The sequence below is a fragment of the Pipra filicauda genome, unplaced genomic scaffold, assembly GCF_003945595.2.
Source record: "Pipra filicauda isolate LSUMZ 115617 unplaced genomic scaffold, ASM394559v2 scaffold50_size3627746_pilon, whole genome shotgun sequence".
NCBI classification, from domain to species: domain Eukaryota; kingdom Metazoa; phylum Chordata; class Aves; order Passeriformes; family Pipridae; genus Pipra; species Pipra filicauda.
The window spans coordinates 1,236,640-1,253,913 of record NW_024104654.1 but is presented as its reverse complement, the minus strand read 5'-3'; the positions used below and the strand labels follow the sequence as shown (position 1 = coordinate 1,253,913).

At 37.6% G+C, this 17,274-nt stretch overlaps 1 protein-coding gene across 7 annotated transcripts in view; it reads left to right on the top strand.

Moving 5' to 3' along the window:
* The window catches only part of FRY (FRY microtubule binding protein), a 207,861-nt gene that overhangs the window by 64,485 nt on the left and 126,102 nt on the right, over positions 1-17,274 (top strand). For all 7 annotated transcript variants that reach the window (XM_039386873.1, XM_027728918.2, XM_027728919.2 and 4 more), the window contains one exon: positions 8,476-8,675. In XM_039386873.1, the coding sequence (XP_039242807.1) occupies positions 8,476-8,675 (200 nt within the window). The remainder of the gene's footprint in view (positions 1-8,475; positions 8,676-17,274) is intronic.

Sequence of the window (17,274 nt, the reverse complement as noted above, 5' to 3'; positions counted from 1 at the left end):
TTTTGTTTCTATCCTGCAGAGGATTGGATCTGATTGGGAAGAAATGACCACATCTGGTACGTGTTCTTAGGCAAATTGTTGTCCACCCCTGGATTTGGGGGAGGGCTGAATGGGTTTACTACAAGGAGTTACTTAGCATTATGATCTGAAATGTTCAGTCTCACTGAGGATACCACACGGTCTGTTTTAGGCTTACTTTTTTATAGCATCCCTGAAGATACCGAAAATTAATTGAAGAATAGCAAGCATGTGCACTTGCACACACACACAAAAAGTTGGATAGAGTAGTTGGGTTGGCCAAAGTTTATACTTTATTGGCAACTCTGCCACTTCTTAGTGGATGCACTAAGTTATTTGTCTCCTGTTTTTTGACTTTGCTGTTCCTTGAATTCACATAAAATCTGCACTCTCTTGTTAATGTAAAAGAAACAGAAAGTTTGGACAAAGATTGCTCAACCAAGTCTACAGGATTTGGAATTGTGTTCTGTAGTTCCACAAGTATTCTGAAAAGAGTGAAATAAATATATCTAAACCTGGCAACAGCATTTTTTCACTAAGTCTTCAGACAGAAATAATTTAAAATGCTGGTCTAATCTCAGTTAAATCAGTGACCAAGTCCTGGAGTATCTTTATCACTGAAAATATCTCCTTCCTTTCTCTTCCCCATACACTAAGGACTCTCCTGAGGCATGTGTCTTTAAAGAAATTAAGGACTCTGAAATTTATAAATTAGCCTTTTCTCCCTTATAGTTTCAGCATAATCAAGTATTTAAGGTATCCATTTAGGAGAGCTGAGGTCATCTCAACACTTTATTGGATGTCCTCCCAAATCTGTTATTCCTTTGCACTTGTTTTCAGAAAATGAGCTGCGCAAAACAGCTCCAGAGTCTTGAACTTCTTTTGTACTTTTCCCCACTGACCTCACTGCCTCTTCCATTTTGTCTTTTAGACTAGATAGTATTTCCTCTGGCATAGGGACTTCCAGACTTTTGTTTTGCATGTAATCGTTTGGGTTTCATCTTTGTTGCATTGCAGACCATCTGTCCGATTGGTCAACCAAGTAACTCTTCTCAAAGAATCTTGTATTTTTACTGCATAGGCTTTTGATAGTCAGCGTGAGGTGGGATAGTTTTATGTCGTGTTCTTGTGTCAAGACAGCTGCACCGAATAACTGTCTTCTCCCAATAGTTCCTTGAACAGTTTTAGACAGAGTCTTCAATGTCTGGAGTTTTCAAATACATGTTTGCTGAGATTTCCAATTTTTGGAAACAACCTTGTTCTACTAAGAGGGAAAATATGTTTGAGCTTTTTTTCATATAGACTGTCTCATATGTTCTTCTTATCTGTACGTACCTGTATCTATTGTCCGTGTTTACATATTGCTGTCATTGAGGGAATTTTTCACTCAAAGAATTCCCTCACCTTGAGGGAAATGAGCCTTCACAGGGAATCAGTTTCATGCAATATGGGTATTTGCCTGTGCGTTTTGTTTACTGCTTATTTTACATTTTTTATTAAAATAGAGGAAGCTTTGCAGTAGTACATTCAGTTAAGTGTAGTTTCAAAGCTCCACAGTTGATACTCTCTACCTGGGACATGCACATGCAAAACGTTATTACAGATCTCTCCATCCCTGAGTGAATGCGTGCCAGCCTCACTACAGCTGGAAGCATAAATGATTTCTAGCACTAGAAAAGGAAATCTCTGTCTGCAGTGCTGTTGCTTGTGGTAGATTCGTACAGCAGCTTGTATATGGACCTTAGAAATCACTATAGGCCACACAATCAGACTTTCTTGCATTCTTTTTAATAATTAGTTTAAACTGTATTGAGATAAGCATGCAGTTGAGAACAGAATCACAGAGTCAGAGAATCATTTAGTTTGGATGTCTAAGATCACTGAGTTCAACCTATGACCAAACACCATCAAGTCAACTAGATCATGGCACCAAGTGCCATGTCCAGTTGTTTCTAGTGACTCCACCACCTCCCTGGGCAGTCCATTCCAGTGTTTAACAACCCTTTCTGTGAAGAAATTCCTGCTGATGTCCAGCCTGAACCGCTCCTGGCACAGCTTGAGGCCATGTCCTCCTGACCTGTTGCTAGTTGCCTGGGAGACGAGGGTGACCCCCACATTGCTATAACCTCCTTCCACTTAGTTGTAGAACAGGGAGAAGTATCTTAAAAGGGGCATATTTACTTCCTGGTGTATCAACTCTTTTAATAAACAATGAAAAAGAAGCAGTAAACAAAACATATAGGCAAATATTTATATTGCATGAAATTCATTCCCTGTAAAGAGTGAGGCCAACACCAATAGCACAATAATTTACACTTTTACTTTCCAAATAGTCTGAATGTGGGACTCAGATGTGCACTGAATTCTTCCTTGTCTTCATGTTTTACTATTAAATCCTCCTAAGAAGGAATCAGAAACACAAAAAAGAGCAGACGTTAGTAGCAATTTAATTATGAAAATAATGCTTACACTAAATTAGTGCTATTATTGCATCTTACTAGTATGCTGGAATAACATTTTCCTTGGGAATCTTACTGTGTATTTCACCAAGATAAAAATGGATCTGCTAGATTTTTATTTTCAGCAAAAATTTCCTCTTTTATTCTCTGTCTGTCAGTTTTGAATTTATTGGAAATATTCTTTTTCAAAGGTGGAAAAAACCACCTTTTGTGGCACTTAACCATATCCTTGTAAATCAAATTCTTCATGCTTTATTTAATAATCTGTTCTCCTTTTAATATTATAATTGCAGTTTTAAAACAAAGCAAATTTTCTGAAGAGTCAATGCAGCAGATATATATTTATACTTAAGGTTATGTGGTTTCTCATATCCTTGACATGGGAAAAGAAGAGATACTGAGTTGGTTTTATCACAAGGAATTTTAACTGTGCGTACTTTTGGCCAAAAGACTTTAGTTACAAAACAAAACCCATCCTCTGTTCTATGTGTGCTTTGCATTTCTATACTAATTGGTTTCAGCTTGAATTGTGTGATAATACGTGTGTTTGATATGCGTGATTTGTTTATGTCGAACTCCATTATCCTGTCTCATGTTCTTGGAGTGCCTGAAGTAGTTTCACTAATCTGTCAGCATAGTATGTACTTGTGGATAAATATAGACATGTAGCCACTCTGTGAGTGGTCATCATCATATGCTGAAGCTAAAAATTACCCCTTTGGTTATGGAAAGGCTGAGCTGATCAGGAGGCCTGCTCTAGCTCACACATTGTAGGTCTTCAGCTTTTGTCTGTTGAAAAACAAAACTGAGAAATGGAAAGAAATGTCTTTCTCAATAGGATTATGAAGCAGCTCGTTTATTTTTTGATTTTAGTTAGAAAAGGATTCTAACTTTTCTAACTAAAGGAGTGGAACATTTCAGGTATTCACAGGCTCATGGATATTACAGTAGCATGTTGGAGAAAATCCAGTGTGATCAGCTTTATAAAGGGGCTCGGTAGGTATGAAAATACTGCAAATAGATGTTTGCATTTGTGTTATTAGTTTGTTCATTGTTGCTAAAGTGTAAGTTTGACATAGTTTACTAAAAAAAATGCAGCCTCTGTTTTTCCTGCTTTTAAAGATACTGAAAATTCACTAACTGTGTATGGCTGAAGTTGTATCCAGTTTAGCACAGACTCTTGGCTTGTGCATTATGATAATATCGTTGTTTTGGTTCCTCTTACAGCTTTAAGAAAAATATTTATAGTGCAGATCATAGCAGAGACTCTGTTTATCATCCCCGTTATCAGCTTTTGACCATGTGTGTACACTAAAACTACCCTACATTTTTACAGCTGTTTCTTGGATCGTGAAATGATCAATACGTGGAAAAATTCAGCAGAGATTTTATGTCAATAAACCTTTCTGCAGCAATAGTATATAGTTGTGACAACAACCATGTGTGATATTGCATTGCTACTTTGATATTTATTCCTTGTTTTTAATTTTTAAAAACACATAACATTGAGAAAATAATATGATTATAACCTGAACTAAATGAAAATATTCTTTAGGAAAAGAGTATAATTCAAAATACTGCTTATTGCACATATAGTAGAAAAATAGGGAACATTGGAAACAAGAAAATGTGTTTCAGACAGAATTTCACCCCGAAATGGTACAGATATCTTATAGTTGATCAAGCATAGTTAAATCTTTGTTAGAGATTTTCCTAGGATAGGAGCTTTTAATATGTATACAACTTTCTAAAATTGGTCTGTAGATTCCCTGCTATTGCAGAGTCCTCGGGCATCAGGTTTATCATGGTTTCCTGCATGTGCTTCACGACTCATTCTCCTGGGAAATGAGCTACTTTTTTCTAGGTGAAGGGTTTAGCTTAGTGCAGTACTTGTGTGGTAAGCAGTACCCTACAATATGTACACTTTCAAACTAAGTGCTTCTGTGGTCTGTTCTGGCACCTCTGTTTGAATAACATTTATTATTTTGAAATCAGGTAGTAAAATCTAAATCTGTCAAGGCAATCAGTGTCTCGAATCAAGTATAACTCATTCTTTCCACCCACCCCGCCCCACACATCTTCTGCACAAACCCATGCAAACTATATGTGGTGATTTCTCATGTTAAAAATTATGCCTGTTTAATGGGGCAGTGTTTCACTGGCATAGATGGCAAAACTGGGCGCATCCTTTTTTTTTGCTTTTTTTTAAGGCCCACATTATTATGTGTCAACATAAGGGGACCAATCAGGGATGACTTTAATGCAGCTATTTCTTAAATTTTGAGTCCTTGATTTGCAGTTTTATGTCTCAGAGGCAACTTTTTTTTTTTTAGTGAGTTCTATAGGGCTCTCAGTCTAGGAATAAAAACTATATTCTGTTAAAGCTCATACATTATCAATATAGGTGTCAATGATAGTCTTGTCACATATTTGCAATGCAAATATCAAGCATATGCAAATGCTTGAGAAAATGGAGCTGAAAAGATGCATTAGAAAGCCAAACCTGTATATAATATTTCATGACCAACTCACAATCAACTCAAAACCTTCATACTGTTGGAAATGTTGATTTTCACGCTGAAGATGCATAAATGCAGTTAACAGCTACAAAATGGTCTTCTAAAATTTTGAACTAAGTCGGTGTCATATGTCAGTCATTTCTCTAGCTGCCGTAATTGCTGTAGCAATGATAGATGTTAACCCCCAGGATATGCTTTTTCTATATTTGAGTGAAAGGCTGTACAGTCCTATATTTCGGAGAAGAGCCAGAATAAAAATTTGTGGTGCACTGGCAAATCTCACAGATAATTCCATTTCTCTATTACGGTATGCAAATAAGTGATTTTTCAATTAGATGTCTGGAAAAAAAAAATTAGATCAAACCGTGTCACAAATCTGAAAAGTCATTGTTAAAAGGCCTCCTACTAGCAATGACTATATGGATTTAAATTTCAGTCTCAAAATCCTGGCTGAATGTCGCAGTGATTGAAGATAAGGGTGGCAGCTCCCAGGTAGGGTGCCTAAGGTTTCTTAAACTTATTCATAAGGATGTGAAATAGTGTACATGACCTCACACACCGCCTGCCTGCCTGCCTTCCTTCCTTCCATCCCTCCTATGTGACCCTTCATAGCAAATTTTGAACTTAGAGACAGTTTAAACCAAAATTGCCTAAGGAACAGAAGACAAGTTTGTGTTTGATTAGATTCCTGAAGATTCCTTCAAGAGGGAGTCTGGGATTGCTGCCTGGCCATCAGAGCAGCAGGCAGCCCAGCCTGGGTGTGTTGTGCTTGGCAGAGGCTGGCTGGCGAGCAGCCTGCCTGCCCAACCCGGGCACAGCACTTGGGAGGGAGCTTGGGAACGGCTGGGATGAGGACAGAGGGGAGGACAGGGCTTTTACTGCACAAAGGACACAAATCCTTAAGAAGATTGGTTTCACTGCTCACAAAAAAAAATTTCCTGACTGAGCACTTGGCAATCAAACTGATTTCATGGATAGATGTGAGCCAGTCAAAACCACACATTTGGCAAATATATTTGTAATTGTAAAAATATTGTCTGACTCCTTCCTAAAGCTATTTATAAATATCTCAATGGAGATATTTCCATTGCCTAGTGTATTCAATAGTCCATAAAAATTTGCATCTGATCCTTTGCATCCCACTGTCTTCATGCTTAAATTTTAGGAGAGCCTGGGTGGTGACCGAAGAACAGTGGAATTTACACTCTTCTCTTGTGGCTCTTTTTCAGTACTTTGAAGTAGGTTATTATTCAGAACAACAGTGTATTTTTAGAACCAGTTTTGTGTGATATAAATGTATGACTGTTTTATACACTTTAATTTTTGCAAAGAGTCATAATGCCAAGAAGATTCCATGATTATTCTTTTGCCCTAAAAAAATCAAATGAAACTTTGCCGGAAACGAATCTAGAAGAGTTGTCAATTGGGGGTTATTTTCAAAGAAAAATATGGATGTGTTACAATTGCAGAATAATAGATACATGAAGAAAAGCATTTTGATCTTCAGTTATATAGTGAACTTATAAAGTGATTCTCCTAAAGTAAAATATGTTCTCTTTTCTCCAGTGCATCTTTTTTTATTTTTCCATGCATGATTTTGGGGTCTGATTTTGCTACATCTTGAATACTCTTAAACAGTAGTCTTTTGGAGGTTTGGGTTTGTTTTGGTTTTTTTTCAGCCATGAAGTGTTAAAGTACTTAGGAAAGAGCAATAATCTCATTTATTACAGTCACGTGTCAATAATTGACAATTACATTCAATAGTAGTTGCAATTCTGTTCCTCAAAGGAAAGGCTAAAGGCATTAGATGTGAGGCAACAATCATTGTAGTTCTTTCTTTCTTTTCAACTTGGATGCGACATATAATGTAACACTCTGGAATGCAATGCTATGGGGAAATGCTATAATGGTATTAGTTCACAATATTTCCATGGATTGTATTGAGTTAAAACACCTCTGTCCCAGTCACTAGCAGTACTCACGGGCATTGTGACACTTGTATTACATTCGGAGTGGATGGTGGCTGCTCTTGACAGTGCTACTTTGAAGTTTCTGGCAAAGCTAACAGAGAGAGGATGCTACCAGTACCTGCCTGAAGACTTTTATTGCCAATGAGAGCTGAGCCTGACGATTTGGGGTTGGCAATTTTATATGTAAAATGGCAATATGTGGATTAACAAGATTTTGTTTTGTATTGTTTCAATTTATTTTTCCTTCAGTTCCCAGAAAAACAGTAAGTAGAGCTCAGTCTAGTACGCAATATCTTGATACTGGGGAATTCGCAGGCTCACAGGATAATTTAGATTGGAAGGTATCCCTGGCAGATAATTAGTCCAACCTCTGCTCGCTTGCGAACTAGAGAATGTTTCTTAGGGCCTTCGCTAGTCAGGTTTCAGGTGTATCCAAGAGTGAAGTTTCTGCTGTATCTGTGGACAACGTGTATCAATCTTCAATCACCCCCTGACAGTGGAAGATTTTTCCATCTATCTAATTGAAATTTCCCACATTCAAACTAGGGTCTGTTGCCTGTTGTCCTGTCACCATGCTCAAAGAAGAGGCTGGTTCCTTGGCATATTTGCTATACTCCATTGGCATATTTGCTATACTCCATTGGCATATTTGCTATACTCCAATAGATAGCTGAAGACTGCAATAAGATCAACCCTTAGCCTTCTCTTCTTAAGGTTGAACCAGTCCAGCACTCTCAGCCTGTGCTAATCTAGCAAGTGCTTAAGCCCCAGCACTTCATGGTCTTCCCTTGGCCTTGCTTCGAAATAGCAGAAATGTCATTCTTGTATGGGAGAGCACAAAACTGGACACAATACAACAGATGTGATCTCAAAAGTGCCAGATGGAACTGTAGGGTTCAGTACTTTCAGGAAAACTAACACATAATGAATATTTTTTGGCCGTGGAATACGTTCCATGTCTGACTCTTCATTTAAGATTTATACTGATGACATGTGTATTGTTTTTTAAGGAGTCATTCTTGACTAATCTCGGTATAAATAATAAGAGAATGAGGCCCTTTACAACTCACCATCATCAAAAGACCAGACTCCTGACTTTTGCAAGGGTTGGCTGGTTTGAGTAGCAATTAAGAATAAATTCTTGTTACTTAACAACTGAGTTACTGATCTGACCTGCAAGCAAAGGATAAGAAATGAGGATGTTATTCAAATAGTAAAGTACCAGCAAGTCTTACCATGGGGGGAAAAAAAAAAAAAAGAGGATTGAACATGGACTGTGTAGTAAGCACCACTCCATTTTAATACATAAGATTTCATCTTTTATTTCCTCTTCCAGTTAGATTTTACCTATGGTACCATGCAAGTTGTATTTATGTATTGTGTGTTCCTTTGATTAGCAACTAATCTCCAATTTTATACTTTGATAGTATAGAGGGCTATTGAGGTGCTCTGGAAATGTTAAGACATGTTGAATTACCCAAAAGTAAATGTGTCTTTTCTGCATTTCAGCTTCTCCAGTTGGTAACGGATATATCAAGCCACCTGTCCCACCTGTTTCTGGTACACAGAGAGAAAAAGGACCTCCAGCCATGTTGCCTATCAATGTTGACCCAGACAGCAAACCAGGCGAATATGTCCTGAAGAGCTTGTTTGTTAACTTTACTACCCTGGCTGAACGCAAGATTCGCATCATCATGGCAGAACCTCTTGTGAGTAAAAAGAAAATACAAGTATATATGTACAGTGCTTTGAATTTTTTTTAAAATCAGGCTTGCTTACTGTGCAATGAAGAATATTTTGCTTGTAATCTGCGTTGGAGTTTGATAGTGTTTCTCAAACTGTAAGATATGCTGCTATGGCAATTAGAACATTGTGGGAGAGGGCAGAGGTATGCAAGATATGCCAAAGGGGTGACATGAGAAGGAATTAATATTTGATTTCTGTTTGCAATATGGGCACATGTTAATGAAATTGAGAGACAGAAGGGGTGTCAGCCAGCATAGATTTCACAGCTGGGAGAGTGGTTCCTTGAGTCAAAATAGATTAGAAAATGCTGAAACATTATACAAGTATTTCTGAGTATTATGGGTTTTCAGCTAAAACATGAAAATTAATAGCACTGCTGGCTCCTATTTTAGTTCTGATAGTAGTAGATTTTATAATCTAACAAAGTGCTATAGCACCTATTTTCCATATATGAAAAGGCATGGAGCATTTGAAAAAGCAGCTACATTACAAGGTCTTGCACAGTGAGAGAGCCATTGTTATTTGTATTTTAGGCAAATTTGACACACAGGTATGTCTGTTGCGGTTTGTCTTATGTAGCTGAACTTCTGGTATTTTGCTGTTTTAACTTGAGACTACATTTTATATACATTCTTGGTTTTTTGATTAAGGAAGAATACTTCTATAACTTATATTTTAGTTCTGATGAGGTAAAACAAACAAAACCAAAACCTAAAAATAACCAGAAACCTTTATTTCTGTGCTCTAGGGGAATTTTTATAAAACCTTATAATGTTTTTGTTGCAAAGCCCAGTGTAGAATGTTTAGTTCAGTTCCTCACTTTCAGGTTTGTATATTTTGAAGAGCAAAATTAAGATCTTCTTGATTCTGATGGCATCTGTTTAGCTTTGATTTAGATTCAGAAGCATTTGATGCTTGGAAAGTTTTACCAGGCTTTCTTCTGAAACATTAGGTAGATACGTGATGACAGGACTATCTTACATAATTTGGAAATAACACAAAGAAAGCTAACACTAAGGAATATTTTGGTAAAAAATCCATTTTTTTCTTCTTTGATGAGTCCCCTCCCAGTCACAAAAAGTAGCATAAACTGACAATCATAGTGTAGGTCCTTTAAAAAAATAAAGTACCAGGAGCTATTCATTATCATCCAGTCTTCATGTGACGCACAGTGAACGTCTTTAAAATTTTAAAACAAAATATATGTAGAATGGCTTGGCAAGATCAGAAAAACAACAGAAAGACCAGGACTGAGGACATAGTTTCCTTGAAGCTTCTCTGTTACTCTTAAACACTAATCTCTACATTTTCATGTAAGATTTCAGGCATAGATATGAACTGATGACCCTGATTTATTCCCATTTCACCTTGTGTTAGGATGATTTTGAGTTGCTGTATGGTAAGATGTTATTTTTGTCACTTGGAGAAACTATGAATATCTGAATGTTGATCTTATTCTAGAGGTTGTTCAGTGAAATTTTATTTGGGAGATTCAACATAGAATGTAAAAATATGACCAAAGGCCAGAATGTCACCTTCTTCTGGTCATCATTTTCAGAACTTATTTTTTACGGGAGTCTGACCACGAGACACTAACAATAATTCAATTATATATTCACATCTCATTAATACTAATATGACTTACAAGTCATGGCATGCTGTTCTTTGAGGGTCACTGTGACAAATGAGTAGGCAGGATTCTGTAGACATTCAGTCAAAATGATCTGAAATAATTAGGTTGTAATGAAAGAAGTGACAAGAGAAAATTGCAAAAATTATTCTGGAATACTGGCTAAGAATTTAAGTCCACCTTTTTGTGTGGTAGCTGTTGGATGTTTAGCATCATTGTTCCCACATTTCTACTCTACTGATTAGAATTGTGACCAGGAAGTTCCAGGGATTTGGGAGACGAAGTTTATAAACTGATGGTGCCAAGAGCTACCTTTTGGCCTTTTTTCACAATAGGTAGTCCAACAGTGAACTCTTTGAAGGTTCTGGTCCAATTAAACTCAAATATACTTCAAAGAAAGTCACACTTGCAAAGTGCTCAACACTGGATTGTTTCTAGTTTGAATTCTCTAAGTCATTAGAAGATATGACAGTTTTATAATGAGTGATGAATACTTACGATATCTTTTAGAGAAGCTAAAATGATCTGCTTATAATATCATTGTCTTTTATCACAAAGTCTAGCTCACATTGAAGCTCTGAAGTTACTATGATTAAATTAAAGACTTACTGATATATTTTTTACCTAGATACTTCTATTTTGCCTGCTTATCCTTTCTGATTATCATTACTGTTGTTTTTATGAATTTTTCTCTCAGTTTCTTTGGGTTCCATATGCCTGTATGATATATCCATCTCTTTCTTTTGTGATGTACACAGAACCTGACTGTAAATTACCATGTTCTGACAACTATGTTGAAAAACCATGTTTGCGTCCCAGCATGAGTTGCAGATGCTAGCAAGGCACTAGAAGTTTTTGCTGTTTTCTGGGGCATCAGTGAAGGGCACAGCACCCACCCCCTCCTGCAGCCCCATGAAATCTCAGCTGGAATAACAAGATGCCAGTGGCAGAGAAAGCAGAGAGCAATGTCACCTACTCCTACTGCTGTCTTGGCTGTCAACCGAGTATCATTTGATATTTTGGTTACTGGATCTGGCAGTGATCATCATAAAAATGCACTCCTCAGTTAAAGTATTTTCTAGACATAAATCTAATGTCAACTATGCACTGCTAAATCTTTAATAAGTAAAAATGGAAAACTTTTGTTTCCAGATTTGATTTTTCTTTTTTTTTTTTTTTTTTACTTTGTCTGGAGACTATTTCTTTTTGGAATTTCAGGCAAATTTTTTCCCCTTTTAAGATCTCTGATATTAAGCAAATGATTCAATAATTGCATTAAATTCACAATCATGGGGCTAATTTTTAATGATTAACTACTGTACCCAGATCGTCATTATATTAATCCAAATTAAAAGCATTTGACAGCAGACTTCATTAAAATGGCTTGTCCAGCTTATAAAATTAAATTCACATAAATGAAATGTAAATAATTTCTTTCTGATAACCTTTAATAGTTTCCTGATTCTTTTCTGTAGATAATTGTTCTTCTTTGTTACAAATATTAAGATTTTTTTCTGCAGACCTTTTTTCACAGCTTATTTAATTCATATCTGATTTTTATCACTTTACATTTTAAATCTTCTCTGCATTGCTTCACTTCCAAACATAATTTGATATTTTATTACTGCTGATTTTTTTCAAGCAGTGATGACCTTACAATGAAGCTAGAAAGGAGAAGACAGGGAAATATTCTTGCCAATTCAAATGAAAGAATATATTTCATAGCAATGTGAGGAGAAAACCCAGAAAATAGTTTCCTTTTTAGGAGTGTTGATTATCACTTTGGGTAGTAATTCATCCTGTGCATACTGAGCAGGCTGATCTTTAAATACGGCTTTCAGCAGTACTTAGCCACAGCTGTAGACATTGATAAAACATAGTGAGCTACAGGCATTGACAGTGGTTAATGGTTAATTTAGCTGTTGGTAAACTTTCATTATGCTTTTCTCCTGCAAGCATCTTCTTTTACTGAGCTTATCTAAATTCAGGATCTGTCTGAATACTGAACTCAAGGACAGAATTTACTGATTATAGGATTAGGACCATAAGCATGTTCATGTATTCTGCCTATAATTTTCTCCTTTTATTAGGTAGGTTTCATCTCAGCATTGAAAAAAACTCTGAAAGTGGTGATGTGGTTGATACTAGTGTATTTATTACTTCTATTTCGTAGAAGCTCGATGATGTTAAAATATAGATCTGTTTCAAAACAGGGCTGTTGTAACAGCCCAGCAGGTGGTTAAGAAGCCTCTGAAAGAGAAAAAATATGCAAATTGGAAAGATTGACCAACCAACACATGTAATGGCGCTGGTGTCTGATTAGCTTTAGTCTAGGCTTAAATTTTTTTGGGCAAGAGAAGAAATATGCTAAGGACAGACTTGGAAGAAAAGGAAGTAGAAGGGTTTTCTTTTCTCTGAGGACTACTGGGCTGTGATAACTAGTAAGATTTATGTAGGCTATGATAATACCAAGCAGTTTTATCCCACAGCTGTAATGTAGGATTTTCTGTTTTACATGAACTAAAATTCCAGCTGCATCACATGAGATGTCACCTGAGACACGTTACCATTACACATTTTTTATGTTTGAAGACCTAATGAATAGTTTGGCATACATGGGTACTTCAGACCCCTGTTTTTTCACTGTGCACGTACAGTAGTTATTATAAGGAACAAGTAATTTCATGGAAAAGAGGAAAGGCAAACTGTCTAGCTCTGTTCTAACTCTTCACTCAGTTTATCTATGCCCAGAAAAATTGAGAAGAACTTTCTGAAAGTATATATTGAAAATGCTGTTCTCTTTTCTCATACAAAAACTATCATCCCTAGGACCTTCCTCTATAAAAGCTACCAGCATGCCAGCTTCCCATTGTCATATATCCCTGTCTACCTCTGTCTCACTCAAGGATTAAAATCTAATTATTCCACTAGTGTTTGTGGTAGTCAAAATTCTGTGAAGCATGTGGCAGTCCATCCCAGCTTTAAGGACCTCATGGTTCATGATGCTGTGGCTCTGTATCTTGTGTCGCATAGTTCTTTAATTTAATGCTTCTTTATTAAATTCTTTATTAAATTATTATACCATGCTGAGGACTGTCTTCTCACCTATTCATAAGAAAGTGAAAGCATCTGCACAACATCTTACTGTAAGTACTCCATATGTAACCTGAACTTACAACTTTTATTTTATGGAGCCTTACAGATCTGTTACAGTGGATGCATTAAGTGGCTTGTTGAATGGGCATATCTATGTCAGTCGGTCATAGGATAGTCTGAAGGACCAAGAACAGTAATTCATCTCAGGAGGAGGTCTATCTCCTAGTGCTCCCAGTAAGCGTCAGGTCAGCAGAGTTTCTTTCCTGCAGGTCACTGACTTGATCCTGGGTCTACTTTTTAGACTGATAGTTGGTCTCAGTGTTTTATTCAGCTCCTAGCCGTGTCTGAGGACTTCTTGTTGCCCAGAGAAGTTGTGAACGCTCAATCCCTGAAAGTATTCAAGGCCAAGCTAAAGCAACCCAATTTAGTCAAAGGTGTCCCTGCCCATGGCAAGGGGGTTGAAACTAGATCTTAAAGGGGCCTTCCAACCCAAACCATTTGGTGATTCTATGATTCTAAGTTTAATTTCTTTGTGATTGTCCCCTTCATTTCTTTTTACTCAGACTTTCCAGCAACCAACTTCTCTGTTTTTAGAAATCAGTTAAAAAGAACAATCTCAGTCATCACTCTTTCCTCTTTCACTAATCAACTTATCTTGGGAGTTCACTGGCTTTCCAAGGATAGTCCAGTCCACCAGTGATAATGAAGCTCAAGCTGGGTCAGGTCAGTGTGTTCTTTTCCCCAGCAGACAGAAAAACAGCTAAGCCTGGGAGATACTATCCATGAAATAAGCAAGCTCTACTCATGAAGTCAAAGGATGTGAAGGCAGAAAAACAGAGGAAAAATCAACCTTCTGTACTAAAGATGAAGGGCAATCAAATATAACAAAGACAAGTCCAATGATAATGATCCTTTACTTCCATTTCCACTCATCACCTCAGAAATAATATCCTCCTCCAGTTACCTCATTATGTATCTCAGGCTGAGACCTGTAGCAGAAGTCAGGCACTGAACAGTATAGAGCTAGGGTGGCTAATCTTGAACTTCAGGACAGGTATCTTCCAGTAAGACCTAGAAAAGTTTGTGTGATCGAAGCAGTGGCCCCTGTGTAGTTCAGGAGGATGTATCGTAGAATTCAAACACAGACGTTGAGGGAAAAAGTATGAAAGATGCAGTTGAGAAAAAGAGTTAGAGGAAGAGACAAATGCAGGGTTTCAGAAGTAATCACGAGGAGTGCAAGAGAATAGAGACAGGATTCAGTGTGGTCTGATTCCAGCATCCATATGAGATTGAGAGGGAAACTTCATGCCATTTTAGCAAGGCAGAAAGGAAAAGGACATATTTTTGCATAGACACTGCAGTTAGATACAGGTCCATAAAAACACCTTCATACATTTCAGAGTCAGGCAATGTCAGCAGGCACTTTCTCAGTGATCTCAGGGTTTCCACAGCTGAGCATGTGGGCAGAATGCAATTGGAGGCTGCAGAGCTCATTTCAATGGCAAGACTCTCCAGGATGCTCACTGTCCCTGGGCCTCATTACTGCATGGATATAGTTGGAGGATAGTCAGTGGCGCATGTGATGGTTCAAATCACTAAGAGGATTTAACACTGGAAGACAGATTCAATCCAAGGTCACTGAGGCTGTCACACTAGATCACACATTGGCCAGTGCTTGCAAAATACAGCAGAGAATCTACCACATGCCGTTAATCACATTTTTGTGTCATTTAAGGATATTGGTTAATTCCACTTTCCAGAAAATGAAAGTCGTATTACAGTCATTTCAGGCCAGTCTTATCATCATCATGAAGGACAGAAGAAAATCATGTATACACTTTGGTAGCATTCTTGCCAGATAAGAAACAATTAATTAACAGGGTATCTTTTGATAGCTTCACACAGCTTCATCCTTTGCATGCTTTCAGAGTCACATTTGAAGTCAATGAGGCACTGCTTCATCAGGAGTGCTGTATGTTTTTTAATTTATGTTCTCTTCTCTGGGCCTGAGTCTGACATGGTACAGTTTACACATCAGACAGCTAGAATTATTCCATATTTGACCCTTCATATCTGGTGACATGACAAATATGAGTAAAACTTAAATACTTCACCTAACGACCTTCCCAGTATGGAAATCCACGCAATAAGATCTTGTTTCACTAGATGGGCAATCAGTACAGGCAGAAACTATGGTTTTTATGGCCAACATTCTTGTAGCCAAAAGAGCAGTGAAAGCTGATGTTAGCTCTGCAAGGGCACCCAGCGTCCTCCTTGAAAGTCTATCAAATCGGTACCAGTAACAGGAGGAAAAGGCTTCACATCAAGTTACCTGGGAATATGTCTGTTATGGTACAGTTACAGTTTTTGAGATAAACATATAGCCAATAAAGCCACAAATACAGGAATTTTAAAGAAAACTGCTGGCAGTAGTTCTCAAGTTCACTTTAAAAATGCACTTTCTTAATTTCTTGGTCTATTCTATGAAAATAGATGCGTAGTTGGTGTAAGTAGCTACCTGACATTAAAGCAGCACTGACTGCCAGACAGCAAACCATGGCCAGAGTCATGTGCTGTCATTTATTACCCTTGGCTGTCTGAGGCTTGAAAGAAGTGTGGTTTCTGTTTACAGAGCTCTCCACTATGCCTAGAGCAGCTCTGCAATTACAACTCTAAATTTATGCAAATCATAAGGGCTTCCTATAGCTTTGATTAAATTAGGTCACGTTATTCTGAGTGGATAACCAGTGGTCAGGGTCCTTTGGACACTAATAAGCAGTAATGGCCTCCTCTGACTCTCACCCACCCCTGCCCCACAGCCCAGGACCCATTCCCAGGTTTTGGGGCCATCAGTCCCCGCTGCAGCTGAGCTGGTCTCCTTCTCCCACAGTGCTGCCCTGCCATGGGCCTTGCCAAGCCGATTCCACCCACATAAAAATACATTAAAAGAAGGAATCTCATCCACTGCTTGGAACATGGAGATCCTCTACGTCCTCGTAGCATTGCTCTCACTATGGGCAGGAAGTCTGACTGAAAGTGAGGACAGCACTCTCATAATAACTCAGGGAATCAGTTGAGCTCAAGAGGGAAGATGTACTTTCCCCATTCACTGCAGGAAAGAAAAGCTTCCTGCATTTTTCTACCATTTATGTCCTCTTGCATAAAAGAAGTAGCTTGGCTCCTCATAAATCAGTTGGTGTAAAACTCTTTGCATATAGGACTGAGGTGTCAGTTAACTTCTCTCTTTTGGGAAACAAAGATGTGCCAAATGACCAGAGTATATTAAGGTCAGGGAAGAGCATCCTTTCACCCTCTTTGCCAGCTCTCAAAAGTAGTGTCAGAGATGAAAGAGAGGGAACAGCACTATTCAAGTTACACACTTTTGACTGCAGTGACTTTCTTCCCTAATTCTATTTAATTCACCACTGTATCTTCCAGTGTTTTTATTTCACAGCAGTCTGCTGTCACAAAAACCTTCTCTTCACAGAAGTAATTATTATATGCATATCCTCGTATTTTTTTTTTAATATATATGTATTGACTGATGTTGATCACGTACCTGAACCACCTTAAAAAACAGTTGAAACAGGACTTTGAATAGCAGTTTCAGGCAGAAGTCTTAACATGGACTTGGAAGTCTAGATCTGCATTGTCTATTGTTTTTATTGTTACATGGAAATCACTGTATCAAGTGCTTTTTCAGAGCATCATGTTTATTCCAGCCCAACAGACTCATAAATGAAAGATCTTGGACTCTCATGCTGCATCCTAGGACACCATTCTTGACTTAGATTTTATATAAAGTTTCATTAATTATTAGAATATGACTCCAGAAA